Source organism: Phallusia mammillata, chromosome 6 (assembly GCF_965637545.1).
Source record: "Phallusia mammillata chromosome 6, kaPhaMamm4.hap1.1, whole genome shotgun sequence".
NCBI classification, from domain to species: Eukaryota; Metazoa; Chordata; class Ascidiacea; order Phlebobranchia; family Ascidiidae; genus Phallusia; species Phallusia mammillata.
Window position 1 is genome coordinate 3659912 of NC_137257.1, and position 24903 is coordinate 3684814.

At 36.5% G+C, this 24903-nt stretch overlaps 1 protein-coding gene across 1 annotated transcript; it reads right to left on the minus strand.

Annotated features, from left to right (window-relative positions):
• Window positions 1-21618: 21618 nt before the first annotated feature.
• LOC145232711 (uncharacterized) lies at window positions 21619-24503 on the minus strand. The gene is made up of 7 exons (XM_080097380.1): window positions 24370-24503; window positions 24029-24113; window positions 23916-23964; window positions 23594-23668; window positions 23199-23306; window positions 22763-22905; window positions 21619-21882 (listed from the first exon to the last, which is right to left on the minus strand). Exons 1-7 carry the CDS (start codon window positions 24501-24503, stop codon window positions 21619-21621), a joined length of 858 nt encoding a protein of 285 aa, XP_079953506.1.
• Window positions 24504-24903: the final 400 nt, after the last annotated feature.

Below are 24903 nucleotides of genomic sequence, written 5' to 3' on the forward strand. Positions count from 1 at the left end.
GTCTTGCATTCTGCACCTAAGTGCCAGTCAGCAATATAAGGCGCTACCTCTAAATGCTTGTCAAGCCACCTCTCAAACATCGGGTTAATGTTTAACAAATGCTGAGTCATTGTAAAAGAGGTTTTTGCAGCGCATGAGCAGAAAAAGGCAACTTCAATCAACTATCCATACAAGCCATTCCGGTGCAACTAATTATTTTTAATGTGAAATATAAGCAACGCTTAATAGTTAAGCCACCTGAAGCTGATTTTTACATGGTTAAGTAGCACTATTACCGGGTGCTTAAACTCGGCTTGAATAAGGCTTTGCGCTTTATTGCTTGCCTATAGACAGCCGTGTCCGCATGGCATTCATGGCATTCATGGCACCAGTTGTTTAGTTACCTGCAAGTATCGAACATATCTTACATGTGGAAGGAAATATAATGTATTGATAAGCGCTGAGTGTCAAAAACAAAACATTTATAGAGTTTGTTTATAGTGAATACAGTTTATTACTATTTGTTATCTTATTGAGTAATTGCCTCTTAATTTTCCGATTACGTGCCTAACAAAAACATGGTTTAAACTCTTGGCACCGTGCTTCTTTAAAAGTGATTCAATGAAAGCAGTGACAAAGGTTACGGCCAGGTCACGTGATTGTAGGCTGCTGCTGCTTGTGGAGTCTCTAAACATACAAGAACGCAGCCCACAGCTAAACGTGTAACAAAACTCGACGCCCCCCTGCAGTTTTTAAAAGCACATAACCTGTAACCTGTTTACTTTTTATCTGTCACTTCTGTTATTGGTTCTAATTGCTTGGTTTTGTACTTCATTAAAAACGTGAGAATCATTGTCAAAACGTCAGGTGTTTCATGAATATACTGATTTATGTGTTTCTTGTAAAAATCTTTAAAAGCGTGTATCATTTAATGGTGTACCTTAACCATCACCGTAAAACTTAGTTCTTGCGAATAAAACAAAACATGTCCCAAATTTATGTTTGACAACGACATTTGCTGTGTTAAAACATATACACTGCGCAGCGTGGCGACTTTGTAACAATTACTCTACAAAAAAGCCACCAAGCAGAGGTCACAGCACATACATATTTACAACGCAGTACAAGACAAAGGTCTCAATGATTTAGCACTTCTATGTGTGCTCATCCATGTGATGCACACTCAAGACAGCGTCTTGCACCTATACGAAAAGCAGATTTCGTCTTGAAATGATTAAACAGACTGAAAACTTTAACAAGTCTAAAGTCATCCACCCTTTTTTATGTGCAGCATATGTATATTTCGCCTAAGTAATAGTCATCATCAGGAATTTAAAACAACAAACAGTGCTAAAGAATCTTTTTGTTGTTTTGTGATGGTGACTTGTTAAAGTTTTCAGTCTGTTATTATATGTGACTGTTGTCTCCATCTCGCGTACTGAGTCTCTGGTGACTGGTGATTTATGATATACTACACACAGTTTCTATGAAATGATCGAATATAGGCTTTCTTTACCCACCCTTTTCTCTTGTTTATTTTGCATTTATATATACTTTTCGATTCGTAATATTTAAGTTACAACACACATAAACACTTTTACATACCTTTAGACTACACGTTTTCGCTGTAACAAATCGTTACAACAGGTCTTGAAAGTCTCAAAGACGGGACGAAATAGACAACTGTTAAACCTGCGAAACAGCTTGCGAAGTTGACTATTTGAAACAATCAGTTAACCTGCACATAAACAAAGTGAAAGCAGACAACAAAACCACAATGATGGGAAGGTTACCATGATGTGTATGTTAAATTAAACATGCTAATAGGTTTTCCATAGACTGGATGGTATCTCTCTCTCTTCTGAATTTTTCGTTGAATTTCATGTTAGTCAATATACCTTTCGGTTAGACCACGGTACGGCAGGCCCGCGGGTTGTACCGAATCAGACGGTCACCAAACATGGCAGAGCGTAGGATAAAAAAATCCTAAGGATGATCCAAATACAAGTTTATTTTCATCTTAACTGATACACTTGTTTCGGTTTTAACATTAAACTGTGCAAATTAGCTCATAAAAAACTTGTCTGTTGCGAAAAGAATGCAGTGTAAATTAACTTCATGTGTTTCATACCAAATATTTGTCCATTATTTTCTCATTTTCATAGCTTTCTTAGTATTCAAGGATATTGTTTGTATGTTCGTGTGGGTTCTAAAGTGAACATTTTATGACAAACCTATTAATGTATTCTAAAAAATTTACTGGTTTTAGCGACTAGTTAAAAATCTGTACATTTTTCTGCCCTAAAACGATAATGTGATAAAATATTTTGAGCACGAAATCATGATTAATGAGACATGAAACCAGCACACGGCGTGATTATTAGTTAACACACATATTGCTTTTCTGACACGTTTTGTTTTCCATTGGCAACAATTTTTAATCGTTTTGATAAAACATTACTCACGTTAATTGTTTGAAGCAGGTAATAATTTCGAAACCAATCTACTGTAAAGCATTTTGTTCTGCTGCAATCTTATAACAGATGTTAAATAATGACGCAAAATTTAGAGCAAAATCTTAAAAAATAAGTATCAAGGTTTTTCCTAATTTGAATTACATTTTTCGTGATAGTCAGGATATCTTTTTAGTTTGTAATTTCATGTGCTCACCAGTGTCTTGGTTTTAAAGGAAATCAATAGCGACTCAATAGTTTATTAATTGTGTGCATGAAACGTGTAGAGGTAAGTCTCGGTGTTGGTCAAGGTGCCTATTTACCCAGTACGTTCACTACCCAGGGACGAATTTGTGTGTCAGTTCTTTGTGAAAACGAGTCCAGCACCTTCTAAACAAAGTATCTACCGAAGTACCTCTTATTTAATTCACTAAAACAGAGGTTACACAAAATGGTCTGTGAACAAACTTGCGCTTAAAAACTGTCCGACAGGGTTTCTTTCAGTGATTCTTTTATCGAACCCTACCCCTTTTCCATAACACGGGTAGTTATTTTTTTTGTGTTAAGTTAAATCATTGCACCAACCTTACTTTTTGTGACCTACAGTCACATAACGATGTATAAAACGGTGTAGCTGCTGCCCGTTCAGTCACCATCCACCAATTGTGCTCCACTGTTTTGCGCTTCATAACGTTTTAACGTTGTGCAGCTATTTCCGGATTGGTGATTGTTTTAGTGCAATTGTGTCGCTATGTTGTCTTACAACAAGCGAAATAAACCCAACTCATGTTTAACAAAGTGCCGTTTGTCACAAACATTACCAACCCGACAAAGCACCAAGACGAAGCTCAGCAACGACATCTTGCGATTGTTTAATAAATATTTTTTCGCCGTTTTTCGGTTTTATGTCCAGTAAGCTGACTGTATGGTCAACCGAGTTGTTTTCTCTCCAACCCATTGTAAACAATATAACTAATAATCACAATCGCAATAGTCGAATTTGGAAAGGTTATTAACTATAAACATAATAAAAAAGGAAAATATTTCAATACAGCCCCAAATAATTATATGGAAGTTTGACTTTGAAACATAACCAAACGAGGTAGAATTAAAAAAAAGTGGTATCGATTTTTGCTTGAAGCAAAGATCTGATGTGACGTAAAAATGAGGTTGTGGGTTCGAATTCCATCGCAGGCTTGATTTCACTAGTCTGTGTCTTGCTATATGAGAATGCTTGGCAGACTTGGTCCGGTATAATGCCTTTAAGGGCCCAACATACTATGATTTTTATTTGAGTGTGCCGTGATCGCTGGTCTGTATAAACCAGAGTTCTAAGTCGGGCCGGGTTCGGGTTTGGGCCGGGTTCGGATTCGGCCGGGTTAGGTTTTTTGAAAAAAATGGGCTTGATTCGGGCCTGACTTTACACTCTGTGGCAGTATTTTTTTGGATTAATTTAACCAGCTGAATAACCAGTTGCTGGACCTGACCCAATGTCAAACAGCTCTAAAACGCCTTGTTCAAGAACAATTGTCTATTATTTTCTATTGCGTTTGTTTTCTTGTCCTTCCTGAGGCTTCAATGTATAGGCCAGTCAATCAAACTTTCGGGCCTAAACGGGCCTCTCAAAAACGTATCGGGTTTGGGCCGGGTTTAGGGCTTGTACCTTCGGGTTCGGGCTCGAATTTCAGGCCCGTTTACAACTCTGGCATGAACGCGTCAGGGCTGATTCTAGTATGTGTGGATGTTCACTTTAGAGGCCAAGTGAAAAACCCATTTCTTTCAAATTTTAGCTTAAATTTGACTCAAATTAATGCAGTTAGTGGGACTTTTTCCCAACAATCAACAGCCCTATTGCAAAGTCAATAAGTAACAGATGCACTTAATCTCTGGCGCACTGTATGTTGCAACAAATACAACACAGTCCAATTTCGACAAACAAAGGCAAACAACATTTATGAACAAACAACGTTGAGGCGTGCAGCTAGTCATGTATTAAAATGTGGTGTCACAGTATATTTTGTATCGCATGACAGAGGTGTCACTAGTATAAACTTTTTGAGAACCTTTAGTGACAATTGTGCAGGAAAATGGGTTTATTTGTTAGACAAGTGCATGCAAACAGCAACAGGTTTACAATTTATTATTGACACAGCGAACAAAGCAGGTCAATTTATTTGTAAAACCGCCACATTTCTATAATTATTGGCATTTAACTTTTGCTTTTTAGGTAACTATTGTCCAAGGTCATACTAACCTCTTATAAACCGTTTTTACCTCAAAAAACCTGTTAAATATCAAATAGGTTGCAAAATAACAAAATGAGCAAAGCTTTTCCTGTTAGTTTTATGAAACTAGTTGCTCACGAGGTAAAAAGTGGCTTGTCAAAGAAGAACGCTCAGACATGTGAGGGTCCAGACAATACAGCTAAACAAGACGATGTAATGTCGGTTGCAAGTGCTCTCAGTGATAACCCTCTTGAACATTATGACAAGCCGCAGAAAGGTAACTCATTTTGTTTGTGATAAAAGCTTTGTGTTAGAAGTTTTGGTCAAGATTTTCCAACTATGTGTCTTAGTAGTTAATTTGGTTTGGTGTATAACTTTTACTTTAGGCAAAAAACTTGTTTGTTTGCTAATTGTTTTAATTATTTAGATCATGTGATATCCACCATCGTTGACTTTGAAACTCGGGATATAAAAAATACCACGCTGACTGAAGCATTCGCTATATCTCTACACACCGTTATTTCAAGCATGGACAAAAAAAGAAGAAACGACTTTCTACTTTGTCTCAGTGAGCTTGCGATCGTTTCAGCCGGTTCCAACACCCGAGTTCCCGAAGATTTAGTATGGAAACGAAACCTTCAAACTGTAATTGATGAAACCCAATCGTGTCACAATCAAATTGTATTTGAATACGATGGCGATGTCAGGTTTTCTCACCGAATGTGGGAAATGTTCTTTTATGCATTCTATCTTCTCTACTATGCCGATATGGATAAGTTTGTGACCGCCTGTCGCCATCTAAGCCAAAACGAGCGCACTATTGACATTGTACTCTTTTTGCATGGGCTTTGCAAACACAGAAGTTTTTTAAGTTTCGCCCAGACCATCAAGGGTGGCATGGCGTTCTACAAAAAGCAAAGTACGTGGAGCAAATTCCTTAAAGTTTCTAGAGGTTGCTTACCAAGGCAGTTTCTTAACCTATGTCGCAGTGCCCGTGAACGTAACGACCATGGCATTTTGGCGAAATCACTCCCTAATGAAATTCTACTAACTGGTCCGATCCATAAGCGGGACTTGATTAGTCTTGGCTTCGTGATGAGTAAAGTAAAAAGAAGACGAATATATGTTGACATCTGGATGCCACAATTTCAGCATTGCGATCTCACTGATGTTTTGAATATAGTTGAAAGAAGTACACTTCAGGTACTAGTGACGTTATGTAAACGTTTTGCAAACATTTGAACCAGAGTTACAAAATGGACCGGCTTTATAGGTCAGGTTTGGTCTTAGATCTAAATTTTACTAACTTATCCGTTAAATTTGACCAAGTCAATTTCACCGATTAGCGCTTTGTCCGATTAGCGCTTTGCACTTCTGGTTCGGAACGCAAACTTCTCGAAGCCGGTTTTAGTTAGGTTTTGGTCTTATACGGGCATAAAATAACAACAAACAATTGGCGGATAGATTTTTTCAACAAATCGTCATGCATGCAAAATAATTTTGTTACCTTTTTATTGTGTTAAATTAAAACAGAATGTTGTCCCCAGGTAGGGGGTGAGCTAATTTGCCTCGTAACGCCCCTAACTTTTTCAAACAATCTTTGCGGCTAAACATACCCATAAAAATTTCTACAGCTTCGCAACATTCGTCTTTTCCGGACCATGGTGACCACAAAAAACGCGGAAGTGATTTGCAAATTCTTTGGCAGTGTCACCGATCTAGTGCTTAAAGAATGCGAAGTTACATCTCAAGTGGTTAAAACTCTAACCAGTGCCGTTCATCATCATCACGTATGACATTTTTTTTACCATGTATAAGCTGTATTAGCAGTGCGCTCATCGTGTCCTAAATTGTAGCTGGAAGTCCTTGATCTCAGCGGCAACATAATGGAAAGTGAGGTCTTTCAAAATATTGGTGAATGTCTGCATAACGTGGATGCTCTGGTTTTGGCAAATTGTAACGTGACAGCGGGAGAGACACCATATTTCGTCGCACCAGTTGGAAAACTCAAAGAACCGGTACATACCACAAACTATCACGTCTTAAAACCGATGTTTCGACAACTCTATTCTATGGGCAAACATAAACTATCAGGGAGCTAGGATTTTAACGATCAATGTTGTAGTCAGTGACAAATGCCCCGCGTAATTTGAAAAAGCAAAATATATTTGTCGCAAGTAGTCATAAGATAACAAACGCTTAGTTAAGCTAATCTCAAGTTGTATAAACGTTTGTTATTTTCAATAGCAAATGGCAAAAGACAAGGCAGTTAAGATGTTATGGTATGTTTTCAGTTACAGATATTGGATCTGTCTGGCAACAACATCGGCAGAAGCGGAATTGCTGACCTACTTGGATTTGTCGACGGCCAACCGAAGATTATGGAAATAATAACTGACCCATTGCATGTAGGTGTAGTAGGAAAGACTTGTGTTAAAAGTTAATCCACGGGCGGCACGTTAATAACTTGCAAATGTTTAGTGTTACACAAACATTACACTCAGGGTGTGCCTATAAAAACCAAAACTTTAAGTAAAGTTGTCATTTACACGGAAAAAGTAGTTGTGTATTGTAAAGATGTTACCATATGAATTATTTTTTTCTTTATGCAGCCTGTCATGGTGTCATTTATTTTGGACTGGTTTCGTACTGTGTTGTGTTAAAAATGCGTCAAAAACAACATAAACGAACAATATTACTTAGATTAAAAAATTGCATTTTCTGTTTTTCTGCACATTAGTTTTGTTATTTTTTATGAATCCCCCCCAAAAAACTTAATGATTAACAAGTATACCACACACCATACATAGAATTGCAGCTACCAGAGGGACGCCAAATGTTTACCTAACTTATTGCACAAACAATCGATGTAAATAAAGAACGACGAATCAATATTCTTTTACAGCAATGTGCTTTAACTTCTTGTTGATTTATTGGCCTGTGTGTTTAGTGACAATGTATTGATGTTCAGGTAAACTACAGGACAAGTGTGGCGAAGGCAATTGGCAGCAAAGGTGGCTTTGTGGAGGTGGGAGGCTGTCAGATATCTATCCCAGAAAATGCTGTGTTGACACAAACAGAGATCAAACTCACACGTGAAGAACCGGATGAAAAGGTATAAACTGTTCAAATAAACGTTTTGTTTCTTGACTTAACAGCGTTTTCGTTCACTGCATAAAAGCTCGTTGGTAAACCAGCTTGTCAACTCAATGATGGTGATGCATTTGTACCTGAGGAAAATTATCAGATAAATATAGTGAATTTTTAACTAAACCCTTTCCTCCAAGGCCTGAAGTTAATGCAAACTGTAGCTTAATTTGCTAACTTAAGATTTTTAAACACGTAGAAGTGCATTGTAAATCAAACGTTGCCAGAAACCGCGCTGGTGTTTCCGTTGAGGTTTTATTTGGCCAGCAGAACCAGCGGGTTCAACCACTGTTAGAAAATTTGACTTGACAGTCACGAATGATTGCTGTCGGGTAGCTCTTGTATTTGGTAATTCCCTGGAATATGCCTTGAGACTTCCAATCAGTGCAGCAGCCCTCTTGAATTTTGTACGAGCGCGTGTTAATCACAATTTAATTGTAGTTGCGCAGAACACCAAAGTTGTAAGGTTTGTTTTCGTTGTAGTGAGTTGCTTTGATGCTGTTTTAAACTTGTAATGAGTTGTACTGACGTTGAGCTTTTGTGATAAATAAGTAGCTGTTGAATAAGGTTTATTGACTTTACTTTATTGGGGATTCAGCGACAGTGTCGTGTTCTAATCCATTGGGCTTAATAAATTTCCTCAAGCAAGAATAATATCACTACTTGAAACTGGAGATGCCATAAAAGTCCCATGGCAATATTCTGTAGGATTGTTTGACGCCTGTTCTCTTCTGTGAACCAAAAGATCTTCAATTTCACGCAAAAATCGAAGTCACCCTTCCAACATGCTACATATTAGATGGACACACCTCTGTTAATGTCAAGGTATGATATGTAACTGGGCTTTGCCTGTTTTCCAGTCGTTTGTCTGAACATAATAGGCTAAGGCTTCTGTGGCGTTATGTTTTACAAATTCATTTTCAGCTCCCTAAAAACATTAATTATCAAAACATTTTAGAGGCAATATTACTGCAAATTTACTCGCAGAGGCAATATTACTGCAAATTTACTCGCACTGATTCTTAACTACCCCTCATCATGTAGATCCAAAAGTTAAAAGAAGGCGAAGTTTGGACTGACATTGATGTGATAAAATACAATTATGGAAAGCAGATTCGATTCAAGACAAATCATTTTTGCAGGTAAAATACCCACGCCTTCAATGCTTATACACACATAAGCGAAATGTTGTTTATTTTCAGGTTCCGTGCTTTAGGTGAAAATGCAGATGATATGTGTGTGGAAAAGTCTCTGATATTCGCTATGCGTCCATTGGTCAGTGAACGTACCTCACAAGTTGTAATCTCAATATTTGTGTTCGACAATTTGCCACATGAAAAAGAATTGGGCGGAAAAGAAAACATACATGAAACTATTTTTAAATTCAGGTAAGTTTATTTCATTTTTATGCTGTGTAGAAGCCTGAATGCGTAAGGCTCACAATGTGTTTGCCGTATAGCTGTCTGTTTTATTGCTGTTCGTTTTTTTATTTTTTTGACATAGGCGGGTGGTAACTACAATTTAATTCAACCCAACCACTGGGTTGGCAATGCTGCTCCAGTTTCTGGCTCAAGAAAACACAAGCGACTGTGTGTCCATTAAATTTGTCTGCATTCAAAACCATAGTTGTACGGCCCAAAATAAGGACCAAAGCCCATTTTTTCCCAAAGGCACCTCTAATTAGGCCTAAAATTTAAGTTAAACAACTTGAAATGACGGTGTTAATGTTAGATGAGGCCATAACTTCTGTCCGCTTACAACTCTGGTCTGGTATCAGAAGCAACCATTTCTTTAACGATGAAAATAACGGCCTGATGTGGCCCGAAGATCACTGATGATGGCATGAGCATTTGCCGAACTGTTGAAACAATAAAGCATTGTTTTTTACGTCTATTTGGGCCGTTATATTTGTTTTTTTAACTCATACAGATCGAGTTCCAATCCAAACTATCAAGTTCACCTTCAAGAGTTTGACTATTGAAGACCCTCTTCTCGAATACAAGCAAATTAGATTAAAGCCAAAAATTGAGCGCCAGGTTTTACTAAAAGTGTCCAATGGAGAAAAGTTGGCATCGCAAAAGATTATGTTTAAATTGATCGACGTTGCTGATTCCGAAAATCCAGTGGACGAAACTCACTTCTATATACCTGAAGTAACCTATAGTAAGTCAACGCTTCATTTGTTTTTTTATAATGTGGTTTGGTTTTGACTTGTTAAACGGAAGTGGCATAGTAATTTGTCTCATAACAATGACGTCACAAAACAAAGCATGACACATAAATTGTCTATTCGAAATATGTAAAGTTATCTCTTCGGGGGTGATTAGACAGAACTGTGTTAAGTGATGCTAATTACGACTGTAAGTTGGAATAAAACTGCTTTGTGACTGTCGAACTGGCGACCCCCAGACTACGAAGCTGACATGTGCAGCATGCAGGCGAACAGTACTTTTGCCGGCAACGGTAACTTGATTCGACTTAGGCAGGCAACGGTACCTGATTCGACTTTCGGCGGGCTCACCACTGAGCCTGTGTACCTCTGTTGGTGGAACGCCAGCCCCGAATAGGCTTCTGTCGTGGGTTCGAAGACTGTTTTTTTTTCTAGCCTGTGCCTTGCTATATGGGAATGCTTGGGAGACCGTCTTGATTCGTTATGACGCCTTCAATGGGCCTGGCGTACTACGATTTACTCTATGACTTGTTTTATTAACAGCAAAAAATAACCAGATGTTTTTGCACAGATGCAATACAACATTCCTATTATATACAACACTGCGAAACGGTGAACTTTGGAACAGAGACACACTTACACAGCCAAACACTTCCCAGGACAAATAGAATCAGCAGAGATGCCCACTTCAGACGGTCAACTCCGATGTAAACCGTAGCATGTATTGCAGGCTTTGTTTACGATTACAATCTACAAGCAATGGAGTATATGAAGAGGAAACTAAATCTAGGCAGTTAGAATTTATATAATTAGAGAAATTAGGTTCTTCATCTACTTAAATGACCATCATAAGCGAGTTGTTAATTTTTTCTACTTTCAATTTGAATCCAAAGCTTTTATCTGGTGTCTATGCACGAGGCACAAACCGTCATCGTATCTAAGAGGAAGGGGTGTTAAAATTAACAAGCTGTCAAGGGGAAAATACCGAAAATGTCTGTGAAACACTGTATTGTGGTTAACATTGAACCAAACTACAGCTCGTTTTATAAGGGGAGCTGTTATTGACACTGTTACATTTTTTATTAAAACTTTTGCTACTTGCATTGTGGTCTAAACGTTCTCAGCAATTTCCTCGTATTCAATGAGGTTTTTCTTTTCACACATATTCCCACTTGTCATTGCATCTCCAGTCAAACGCACTAGTTCCGTAAATGTGGGTCTGGAATACGGCCTCCATCTCCAACACTTCGACATGATTGAATACCTAAAAAGGACGTCCAAGAATGTTGTCTATTGCAAAAGTTATTACCAGTACAGAATACCGAGTTCTTTTTGACAATTTGAACGAAGGTCAAACATTGCGTTAAATGTCACATTATTAGTAAACCTACATAGTATCACTGCATGTGCTTGGTTGTTTCAACCTGTAACCAGACTGAAGCTTTTCTAGTAATTGGTCGGGAGAAATCCCTGAGTGTGGTGTGCAACCGAGCGTGACCATCTCGTACATAAGGTTTCCAAACGACCACCTGTAATGCAAAAATTGTATGCTAAAAAAAACTTTGTACAAACCAGGCTTAGCTGGTTGTTTTTCAGCTTCCGGCAAAATGTCAATCCAGAAAATATAAAGTCACGATTTTTAATAGACTAATAGAGCGTATTAAACTGAAATTAAAGTGTGTGACCATAATTAGATATGTCAAATCTTTCCTAATTTAATCCACATAAATTTGCATACTGGTGAAGTATATTACATTTACTGCGCATTATATTCGTCATGTCGGGTACTCCCAACACGCATTACTAATTGTAAGTTTGGTTCTTCAAACGCGGGATTGAATTAGAATCAAATTCAAATTAGAATATCAATACTATAATACTAATAACAAGAACACTTTAAATGCATTGTCATCGTAGACAATTCCAAAACCAATGTCAATGTCAATTTGAGTTTATAGTACAAATACTTACACATCACTTTTACTGGTGATCGGAACTTTGCCAGTCATCATACGTTCCGGGCTTATCCAGTTAAATGGGACACAGCGTTCTTGTTGACCCCTAATAATTCCATACCTACAAAAATGAAAAACAGGTTCGCATTTATCAATCAAATCAAATCTTTTAAATCACATTGCTTAAAAAGTTTCGGATTGCGTTCAAACTATAACTGGAGTAAGAGAACAGCTCATTCAGGGCGTTCGTAAATTGTCAAAAAATAAGTTCTAGAGGGGATATTCAATAGAAAAACATAAAATATTGGATGGAAGTGTTGGTATATACTATATAGTTTGCTATAAATCAAAATATGATAAAATATTGAATTAAAGTGGAAAATGGTCCTTACTGTACCTGTAAACGTCGTTGGCCAGTCCAAAGTCGGAAATTTTGCACAGTAACTGTTCGCCCACGAGAATATTTCTTGCCGCTAAATCACCGTGTATGACTCTCGATTTGGTTAAGAATTCCATACCACAAGCCACTTGTTGTGCCATGTAATACAGTGATTGCTCTGTGAGGTGGTAAACTGGGTCCTCCAGACATTTCTCCGGCTAGAAAGCAATGTTATTAATTTAAATGACTATAAACTGATTAGAAACGTTTTTTTCATGTACGGTGTTATTATTCAAACGTTTATTGGCTAGTTTTAGATTACATTCTAGTGTTAAATTGGATGAATAAAAACACTAGGATAAAAAAAATGTTTGTACAACACTGTGGTCATTTACAGGAACCAATTGTAAGTTGCAAATTTAATGATCAAGTAATAGCAATGTAACTTATAAATTTGACTTTTTTCAAGTTCAAGATAATCTTCTTTTTTTTCGGAAATCTTACTTTTTTTACTTTTTAGAAAATTTTTAACAATGACAATTTTAATAAAACGACAATTCAAACTAAAATCAACTTAGCTTGATTCAAGTATGACAGAAATCTAAGTATACTTTTTGTTTTATGAGTTTTGTCACTATTTCTAGTATCTGCAATCTTTACTACCTCTCGAGCGCTCCATAAAAAGTGCAGTAGATCCCCGTAATTGAGAAACTCTGTGGCCAGTAAGATCGGTTTTTGTGTTGTGCAGCATCCAACCACACTTAAAATATTGGGATGATCTCCGATATTCAGCATTAATCCAATCTCCGATAAAAAGTCCATGACATGTCGAGAAGAGTTGTCTGAAAAATTGTGTTAAAAAAAACTTGACAGAAAAAAATATTCTTGACAGAAATGTAGGTTACTGACCCAAAAGGACTTAAAAAGAAACACGTTTCTGAAACTTTTTGCGTAAGTGCTGAGGTCATTGTCTACGATGTTTAAGGTGTTTTTGCAGAGTAACCCAAAAAATAGCATTGTAAAAATGATTGAATGAAGGTGAAATGTTGAAAAAAGGTAATTGATTTTCTTGTTAAAACGTTTTTGCTTTAGTAGAACATTTTTTTGTAATATTCAGTAACCAACTCTAACATGCAAAGGTAAGGTATTAAAATACGTTTGTTGCAGGGCCAAGCAAATAGTTAAATATTTCTAAATTGACTGTGATATGATAAAATGTGACATGAAAATTTTCACATCGACTTAGTTTCTTTGATAAATCACTTTAGCTGCTTAATGAAACAGTTCTAAATATTCCCTGTGAACAAGTTTGGAATCATGATTTGCATGTTATTATATTTCAGTGGACTACATAAAAATAACCAATATTTGGTATGTTCGTGTTGTGACGTCTTCAACATACGTCACTCTTCGACTAACTTTAAATTAACAATCTAATTCGTGAAATGAGGAGAGGTTTTTCAACCATTCATAAAACTTGCAGACTCAATTACTGTCAGTCTTTATACAAGCTACTGCTGCCAGGCATAATATCAACCTTATAGAGTCTTCTGGCCAAATGTATTTTTATTTTGACGTTTCGACGTCTTATACAGGTCGCCTTCTTTAGGATAAATAACACTGAATGCGAGTAGTACAGTGCACGATAGGACTGTCAGTCGTTGTTGGGTAAAAACAAAAGCAAGTAGCAGCACCAACCTTGTAAAGTCTTCACGGCTATAACTTCTTTTGTCTCTTCTCCAACATCAGTCGGTGCGTCGTAATAAGCTTTATACACGACCCCGTAATTCCCACGCCCAATGACGTCACATAGCACGATGTCGTTCCTGTCCAACTCAGGTGCATCCCCGAACATGGGAACGTAAACTTCCTGGTAAAAAATGTCAACAAAGATTTTTTATTTCATTGTTAACAAACTTCGAAATTCTACGATATTTTACACATTTGCCTGCCAGCAAAATCCTATTTATATTTTCCATTGGTTTGATACTTGTCAGTTATTTCACAATACTCTTATTTTGCAGTTGCACACAAATAATTCTCAAACATCTATAGAAACGCTTCATTACTTGTGAATTGTATGGTCCGTATCCACATTATAATAAAGCAACGTCGCAGAAATGCACTTTTTTTGCACAGAATGCAATGTCACAGAAATGCACCCTTATGCTTATCGCTTTTACCTGTGTAGCGTAAGAGTCAAATAAGCTTGATTCGCTTTTTAGAGATTGATTGGCTACAAACTCTGACCACTTGAGGTCGCTGGCAAGTCTTCGTCTGACCCACATTCTTCTTAGGAATATAATAAGGAGCAAAACCACCACCGCAGATGAAATCAGTCCGATTGCAATGATTATTCCCATACGACTTTGACAACCAGATCCATTTTTGTATCTTGAAGGAAAAATAATATATTTTTGCCCTTCATTTCTTGAGTACAAAAAGTCATAACGAAATATTTTACATTAGTTTTTTATACGAAAACTAGTGTATATTATATATTATCTTTTTGCGTTTGATTTTTGTTAAGTTCCCAATTAAACTTGAGTACCCAAAATCCCGGACATAACTTTTGCTTCTGGTATGTTTGTTTGTGCTTTGATTTTTGTTACACTAGTTTAATCTTTGATTGGACAGCAATGTAGATGTGGATATTAAATTTATGGACAAATATGATTTTATTTGGGGCAGCCATAATAACAAATTAGTACTTGAAAAAAAAAACTATTTTGGTGCAAAAACTGCTTCACTTTCGTAGGTATTGCAGCAGTAAAGATGGGTTTTCAAAGCTAAAAGATATTGAAAATTTTGTTTATTGTGGAATGCAAATCGACATAGATTCTATTTAAATAAGGAACTGATGATGTCATTTGGGCGAATTATATATTCCTCTGCATATGAAACTGACTAATTCTATTTAAAAAAATGATTTTATCGTCTATTGGTTTTGCTATTTTATATCAAACCAACATACTAACCCACATAATTTAAAAACTTAGTCAAATTGAAAACCAATATAACTAGTCTTTTTTCCGTTTCTTTTTCAAAACCTCCCCTATAACTTTGGCATATTTTGTACATTATAAATTGCCTACCCGTCTCCATAGTGAGTAAAAGGACATGCACAAGTTGCTCCTGGATCTGGGGCAGTTTTATCTGCGCATTGAGCGTGAGGAGAGCACGGACTGAGGTGGGAAGCACAGAAATCCTCATCAACGCATCCAGTACCCAATGGTCCTATGTTGTAACGATAACTTAGTATTTTACATGTCTTTTATGCATCATCAACTATGCATCAAACTAAAATGTAACATATGGTTGTGACTGGTCTGATTTGGACTGTTATTTTTGCTCTGGTAGAATAAAACATTGTGTTTTACATAAGGTGCTTTCAGAAAAGTGTAACAATTTTTCTGCCTACTACTACTTTAGGACAGACTAGTAAGTAAATGTACATATTTGACTCTTGTATGTGCAACATCATACGATTACAAGGTACAAACAAAATTGTTTTGGCTGAAGTACCCGGTATCAGTGAGTAAACTTACGATCTTTGTGAAGTCCGTTGCCTTGGAAACCAGCGTCGCAAGTGCATGTTGCGTTCCACACAAAACTATCGTTTGAGTGACAAGTCGCACGTTCCTCGCAGTAATTAAATTTCGGGTCGCATATGTTGACATCTGCAAATACAAACATAATTTAAAAATATGTTATTTTTGACGACACGTAGAAAACTTTTTTTTCCCGTTTTAGGATTTAGCTACAAGGCACATGCTGCGCCATTTCTTTTGTAGTTTAAGTTTAATTTGCACAAGTTGAGGGCTACAGGGTTGCAAGAAAAACGATCATTTGGTTCGGCATTGGGTTTGAGGGCCAAAAAGCACACTGCTTTCCAGTGAACAACACACTGTTTCTCAGACAACGTTACTGAAAGTCCAGTCAGGACAAAATTTTGGAAGGTGCCAAAAAAGAGGAGATATGACTCTTTACAATTTGGTTTTAAACATCGATTTTCGTTCAAAGCCCATTGGTCCAGCTGGCTACCTGGTGTGCATATAAAGTCATATATTTACTTCCGAATGCCGATAAAGAAGAAATTTCTCTCTAAAAACAAAAAAACTTGGAGTTCGACGTTGTGTAAGTTTGAGCCAAACTAAATAAACAATAGTATAGTGTCAGAATGTCTTACCTGGGGTACGGAAGGTAAAATATTTGTGACAAGTGTTAGCAACGCACGATGTGCTTCCTCTCGTATACTTTGACGTCACTTTCACGGTGTAGTCAGTGGAGGGCAGCAAAGAGTCCATCTCAGCGCTGTAGCTTCCATCGAGCGAATTGCACGGGTCCAGGTTTCTCCCTGGCACTTCTGCTTGTGATATCTGCACGAACGAAATGCGTTTTGTTGTCAGTCATTCTTGTGCCGGAGCCACATTTTTTTTCTCAGACCTTGTCTATTTTGACTGCGTAACGACGGATGGAAAAGGCCCTGACGTCAAATCCGAGCAGGTTACGCTGCGTGATGGGCGGAATCCACTTGACCTCGACGGTGATAGAAGCGCGGTCAATGTCAATTGAAGGTTTTCCAAATGTTGCGTTACGGACGTAAGTGTCAACAACATTGGCTTCTGTAATGGATTATAGACAATGATTCAAATTTTTTATAAGCCGGTTCTGTTACACAAAGTCCTATGACAGTAACCAGTAATGCTAACCGGTTCGCTGATCTCATACAATTTCGTGGGACTGTTCTGTAGACCTGACGCGAACCGGCTGAATCCCACCACTGGTTATATAGTTTACATAAAGTTGATATTCCCACACACTTTTTGTTTTAAGTTTTTGTAATATTATGTTCACGTTCCAAAAAGATTTTGCAATTTTTGGGTAGTAAATTACATAGATTTTAACCCAATAATTGGTTACAAATCTAGATTGAAAATACCAAAAACGGATTTATGCTAAAAGTTTTAATTTGTTTGGAACCATGATATTAAATGAAATTGATCAGACGCTGTAACTCAGTGACTCTCAAACGCGGCTCTCAGGGCCGCATGCGGCTTCCAACTACTTATTTTGCGGCTCCCACCAAACCTCAGAAAACCAGCAAAGATTGCAAAGATAGTTTTCAAGGTAACAATCTTTAGTTATTTTCTCAAGGTTTCGTTTTTTGCTGGTTCCTACACACACAAAACTGCCATTTGGGCCTTACAAAAAAGTTTGAGAAGCCCTGCATAACTCATTTTACTATCACTTCTTATTTGTGTTCAATCACAAGATCTCATAAAAGATAAATATTATGCCTGTGTATCTTATTTTCACTTACTGCAACACAGTTTGGCAGCTTTTCTTGCATTTATTCCCCGATCTATCAAAACATCGATACAGTTTGGTGCTTTCCTAGTTGCCAGAGCTTTTCTTCTTCTCGTGCTGACAACTTCTCTGCAAATCATAACAGTGTTTCCCAAAACTTTTCTTTTCAAAGTTAGTGCTTCCAAAGTTATTTTCACTTCAATTTGAAACATAGAGTGCCTACTTGATGTATGGATAGATTGTAAAGAAGTAAGATTGATCAAACTCTGTTATGAACTCCAGTGTGCGTACGTGCTGCAAACGTTAACAAGTTTATTGTTAAAATCAACATACAAATACCTTAAAAACTAAAAGACTGAAAAATTTAACATTATTCATGACCTTTAAAGGGTTTTATAGTGTTATTTTGTTTCTAATCAGGATTTTGCAAGAAGTCTTGCCTTGCAAAATCAAACAACGCTGATTTTTATACGGAAAAAATGTCTTGAAACTTATAACGAAATGACGTAATTGTGTCATCCAAAGCCATATTAATTATTTCCTCTTTTTTAATGCATTTGATGTTTAGTGTCTCCTTTTTTGGGAATTCTAATTACAAAATATGTACCTTGTCTTTGCATAAGAAAAACATCACCTACCGCTTGCACTGAAATCATTCCGTTATTCAACGCCCAACCTTCCAGGCCAATGCAGAGTTTTGTTTCTAACTTGCTGCAATTCTTTCCACACGCGCAATAGCGCCCGTTGGCGGTGTGACAACCGGTAGTGACGTCACAAGGCTCAAAGTTGGACCTGACCCAGAACTGGTTTGCTCTGGAAGTTGAAAATTAAGTTCAAGCTGTTTCCAGAATGCTTTGTTTAGTGGAGACTTCGGCAACCAGGCGACGCGAGCCTATTTACTTGGTATTTCCATGTGGTAATGACTTCGCGTGCCAACATTTTGGTGAGTAATAGTGTTTTGTACCAACTGATCTTAAAAGTAAGCAAAGAGCATTGTTTTGTGTTTGTAGACTGTAATTTGAAAGTATTCCACAGTAAAAAAATAACAAGCAATCTTACAGTTTAAATTCGTACTTTAATCAACACATGCAAATCGTTTGAAGTGCCATGAAAAATAACCTTATGCCGACCGCTAGTTTTGTGTATGTGTTTTGCAACAGTGCATAAGACGATAAATGTCTTGCTTGGTTTTAATAAGACGATAAATGTCTTTGCTTGGTTTATTGATTAGACAGTTTTGACATATTTACTAAAGAAGATTACGTGTTGTCGACGAAAAATGTTTTTCTTGACGTTTTATGTAAATATGGCCTTGCTAAGATTAGAACTCCTGTTTGCTTTGCGTGTAAATTAGCTTGCAAAAAATAAAAAATAAAAAGTCAATAAAAAATACACTAACAACTCTTTGTGAGCATAACGCATTCAGGCGCTGTCTACCACTGAGGTTAAATAAAACAAACAGATCAATAACTTTTTGGGGAATTTACCTCAAATTACAGACATTCGTTGGCAGAATTGATTTTGAATCTGCACCGTCGGTTCTTTTTCTAAAATGAATCAGGAAGCCATCTGTTTCGAACCCTAAAATATTAAAAGTTTATTTAATTTTTTTTAAACACGTCAATTTTTATTTTATGTAAAAAATTATAATGGCGAACAGGCTACATTTATGAGAACTCGATTAATTTCCTTTCACCCAACAACTTGGTGACCAAATTTGCAGTGCCTAAAAGTTAAGTTTATAAAAACCATTAGGTCATTCGTCCTTAAGATTTTGAGCAATATATATGAATCAGTTTACATAAAGTTCATTGTAGTCTTCATGCATCAAGCAACGAGCTGGGAGATTCTAAGTTTAAAGTATTGAAAAAAGAAGTATTGCCTAAAAAGTTAAAAGGCAGATCATTAAGCATCATCGTCGATGTGTTGTATAAAAACAATTTGTAATGAAGGCAAAATTATGTAGCAGGCCTGGTGTAGCTATAGAAATAAAATCATGTTTTTCGTACATTTCTTTCCGGGCGCTACCACTTCCCATGATGCTGACATCGTGAGTTGAATCGAACTTGCGTTTTTCATTGATAAAACTCTTGATGTGTGGGTAAATGTTGTGTTGATTTTTATTTGATCCAATACACCTACCAACATCAAATTTTTTTAACAGTAATATGAACCATTATTCCAAGGCTTAAAATGGACCTAGTATACCGATTTTGAAACTGCAACTACTCACTAAATTAAACAACAAAGCCTATTAATACAAACATAATTTTGTTAATTCTTTTATTAGTGCTGACCAAATACAGACAACGAAAAACATTTCATTTTAAAGAAAGAATGTAATGGTACGTAAAGAAAAAAGAGGCCTTTGACACAACTTTAATCAAAACTTGAAATATAAGGATGCATTGGTAATACGTTTATTGCTATACCTTTTCAGAAATTCCAAACTTTTATTGTAAAACCCATGTTTTTCTGTAAAGTGTCCTTTAATACTTTACTTAAAATCAGCAACTTTTTTATGCCAACACTTTAATTCGGATGTACTTACGGTTTCTGCATTGTCGACCAAACATAGAATTGACAACAGCGCAGCAAGCAAGAACGTAAAACAAAGTCAATTTCATAGTTTCAATTCCTTCCGACGACACGCAATGAAATCAAAGTCTGAGCAGTCCTTTTCTTACTTAGAAGAAATACTGGAAACGTCAACAGAGTGAGATATATATTAGGCCAAGCATTTGCTGCGTTGAATTATTTTCGAAAAAATGTGCCATGACGAATAACGACCCGCGCTATGACTTCAGTCACGGAAATTAGGCGCGAAATTTTCTTTTGGCTTGGTCTTTTTGTTCTTTTTTGTGCCGTAGACGTTTAGTCATGCATTGGTTTCCAAATTTCTGCCGACTTCTACTATTTCTGTGCACACCAGATTTGTTTATATTTTTTGCTTGGCGGGCCTGAACCGCCAGTTTGAACTTTTAAACCTTGTTATTAAATCTGGAATGAAACAATGTTATTAAACAAGGCAATTTTGTACGATAAACAATTAAAACACAGATTAGAATTTGATTTTTGTGACCTGTTGTTATAGTCACGAATTTTTTTCCTGTTTTATTTGTAGTTTCTAAACATAAAAAATCCAAACGAAATCAATAGATTTTTTGTAAATAAAATAAAACATCACGTTTTATGAAAAATAAATAGGCTACACCAGATTAATTTTGAAAAGTAACAGCTAAAAGACGTGTACAACAGGTATAAGAATAACAAAATTAACTGACAAGGTGCTTTATTTTTATTTGTGTCTTTGATTTGCACAATTCTGAAGTTTCGACTCATGAATGGTGTGCATAAACTCTACAACAATGCTCGTATAAGAAGTGTCAGAATTATGTTTAACCACCACGTTGCTTGTGGGTTTATTAAATCAACTGTAGGATTGTTAACAATTAGCAGACATTTTCGATTGCTTGCCCTGTTGGTGCATTTTGAATCAAAGAAGATAACAAAGCCTTAAGTTTACAGAGCTCCTCTGGCAAATGTATTTTTATTCCGACGTTTCGACGTTCTATACAGGTCGTCTTCATCAGGCCTTTTAACGACTTCCGTTTAAACAAAAATTGGTCTAACAAGCTAACTGTTCGCTGCAAACTGTTTATGTGCAATACAACAGACAAACCTTTTATTTCGTGAATACGAATGAAAATTTACAAACATTTATTAAAACAAATTGGAAGGCTAATTAAGATCATTATTAATGTATTCCTGGTAAATCTAAAAGGACAGAAATCCTTTAAAGTGTACGTCACTGTCTTGTATTCTCAACCTTGATGTTTTGCAGCTGTTTTCTTATTCTGTGCATTTGTGTTTTGTAAAATGCTTTTAATGTTACACGCATAACCAATTTTATTCCTTCCAATTCCATTATTTTATTATTTTGTTTCCCGGCACTTATGTACAAATTTCCATCAAGAAAACAACAAATAAACTATGGTCATTACTTTCCATAAGTGCACACAACACAGCGAACTTCCCAGCCATCAACATACGGTTCACATGGAATATTATAACCGCAATCCATTTCAACAACATGTAGATGTGCCCCACCCTGGTTGCCTTTGCTACCAGGAACTGCTTGTGGTTGTTCATCCACACACAGGAATGTGACGGCGTGTTTGTTATTATATGCCCCTGTCATTAAGTAGCCTTTGTACTCCTTAGTCCAACCGCTAGGGCACGTTTCGCGACTAGGTATCATGATCTGGATAAACAAAAACAAGATGCTTTTATATTTTAGTGTTTAAAGATATAATATGCCGATGTGAAGAAATTGATCGATTTTGCGAAATTTGTCAAACATCTACATCTATTGCAGCGGTTCTCATACTTTTTACATTTTTTGTTATAATGGACCCTTCGCAATTTTTTCGAGCACGCGCGGTCCAAGCTGAATATTTTCATGAAATTTAAAACACCTTGGCAAAATAAAACAGTCCAGTTACCAAACTAAGAGTTAATTTATTCCTTTCGAAAGCATTCGGACAAAAACATGCAGAATGAATTTAGTTTCGTAAGATCACTTTGTATGGGAATGGTTCAAAGGCAATTTATTACGTCACAAACAAGACTTAAACAATATAAACATAGTGCGCGAACAATCGCCTATGTGTGTTACTTGAAAATAAAGTAAAGAACCACTTCTTGTCATAGGGAACTCGTTTGTCTATCTAATTTTTGCTTATACTCCTGCAAGATCTCATATTACATAAGATTGTAGAAATACTGTAAGGTCCTCGCGGTCCCCCTGAAATCGCGTGGCGGACCCCTAAGGGACCGCGGACCCCAGTTTGAGAACCGCTGATCTATTGTTTTATAAATAAAAAGCTTTATTCGTAGCTCATTTTAAACTTTAAGACACAAACGATCCTCTATGCTACGCGCTGTTAACTGATTCGTATCCCACTTGTCTGTGTAACTCATAAACTGATGTGTGGTCACAACGTACACATCAAAAGAAGCTGGTGTGTGTGCCCAGACCCACGAAAAATTACTGGGAACATTTTGAAGAACCATTACATTTTGCTAAGACATACAGTTGGACGTGGATTTTATATCAATCAAGTTGTTTGTCAGATACAAACCTGAATCGTACTGTACTGCACTAGGCACACAGCGCATGGTACGCCTTGGTACTGCAAGGAACTTTCTTCAATCAGCGACAAGTCGAAGAGCGGTTTTGCCCACGAACCATCCATGTACTCGGCTCCGTAAATCCATGTTGATCCTAAAGCGTATATCAGCCGCTTCAGGTTAAATAGGTATAAAGAGTCCAAATAATGACAACTTATCAAACGTAAATTAAACGGTTGATTGTAACTTTCAATTGCATGTTTTATTTAAATTTGGATTGTTATTTAAAGAAATTTGTTTTAAAAACTCGGCTTAAGGCCACACAGAAAGTCACTTCGCAGTTTGTTTGTTTTACAAATAGTCAACTGGGTTTATAAGATCCCGCTGTCAGTTTGTCAGGAGTTGAAATCTAACGGTCTAAACTCTAAAACCTTATTTAAGTCTCACCTTGGCCTCCAGGAATGTACTTTCCAGGCGTATAAGTTACGTTGTGGTGAAGACAGAGATGATTAGAGCCCCCGCCAACGTGATTGTAAAAACTTCCACCGACATATCCTGCAATTAAACCCTCTACTTAAAAAACTACAGAATATTTTAGTTGACTGTCAAAACCATATAGTGTCTATAAACTGATTTTGAATCCCTGGTCTAAAATGTCATGAAACACTTTAAGGCGGTTTAGTTGCAAACTGCATCTAGGATGACCCTGGGAGCCAAAATGAGCTTTATTTGTGTTAACCGTTAGATGGCACAATAGAGGCGTTGTTAGGCGTCGCAGAACCAATATAACTGTGTGTGATTTGTCTGGTTACTAAAGTTTCTTTGAAGTGACAAAAACTTACCATGGTATACGATTTCGGTGTTTTCTTTTGATGGACAGTTGTTTCTTCCCCACCTTACATAAGTCACACCTAAAGTTAGACAAACGTTTGGTCATTTTTGTAAAACATAAACTAAATCATTTCAATTCAACGCTATAACTACCTTCTTTATTACATTGCCACATAGATACAACAAAATGGAAAATTTAATATGATCTAAGATACTGGTCATTTTAGGAAAGCATAAAATTTTCACTATTTACACTTGTTCAGAAAAGCGGTGAACATACAGTTAACCTCAATCCTGGCATATTGATGTAATCGCCAAAAAAGTAAATCTTACCTATGTTAGGAGATAGTGTAGTTGGCACATCATTCTCAAACATATCAGTCTGCATTATAACTTAGATTTGTTAGGTACATTTTTTACGAATTAATGCTATTTGTTTTAAGTACCTCTGATCTTTTTTTGATTACATGATGCTGTTTCTGCAACTGGGTTACCTTGGCTTCTTTTAACTTGACAATTTCATTTTGTAATCTGTAAAAAAGGACACTTTTTCAACATTGTATAGCACATAGAGATATACAGCCTACATCATAAAGCAATCCAAAATTAACATAGAAGATTTGTTTAAAATTTGTGGCAAATTACTTACAATAGCCTATGCATTGCTATAACGTTGTTTTCTGCTTATTTTTAGCTATTGTGTCATTGTTTTAATTATTGAAAACATTTATAACACTTATTTAGTTTTACTTTAATACTAAAAACAGAAAGAAATATTTTAACCCACCTGTTTAGTACTTTGTAGGTTTGATGTGTAAATGTAATTGTTCCTATCACAACAAGCAATAGCAAAACTCCAACAAGAATTGACTTCTTTCCACCACCTCTTCGGACTGATTTTGTGTAAGTTTGAATACGCATGCTTCTCTTGACTAGTGGCACAAGGAAATGACCAAAACGACTATTGTTGGTAAAATCAGAACAGCGAAGGGTTAAATTAAATTAATTTGGCAGCGAGTTTGGCAATTTGTGCTACTGCCAACAACGTTTTTTGCAGGGGGTGTTATGCATTGCATCTGCAAGTATTGCTAAAATTTTGTCTGGCGTTTTAGAATGTTGGCGTAGTTTGTGATTATAACCTTTTTCTGCCCTGACTCAATGAACTGCGCTGGGTGAAATATTTTTGTACGTTCAGAAATGATAATTAAATGTATGTTATAGAAATGCATAACTAGAGTGGTTATTGCAATTAGTTTAGCACGTTCACATATATTCTTTGAGTGTTAAACTATTAGTTTTTGCCATACCTCTTCTTCTTTCC

Bases quoted from the DNA above. Each gene is read 5' to 3' on its own strand.
- LOC145232711 (XM_080097380.1), bottom strand. From the start codon at position 24,503: ATGCGTATTCAAACTTACACAAAATCAGTCCGAAGAGGTGGTGGAAAG. The intron at 24,114-24,369 runs GTGGGTTAAAAT...CCTTTTTTACAG, and splicing joins ACCTACAAAGTACTAAACAG to ATTACAAAATGAAATTGTCA. The intron at 21,883-22,762 runs GTTTGTATCTGA...TTGTTTATCCAG, and splicing joins TGCAGTACAGTACGATTCAG to ATCATGATACCTAGTCGCGA.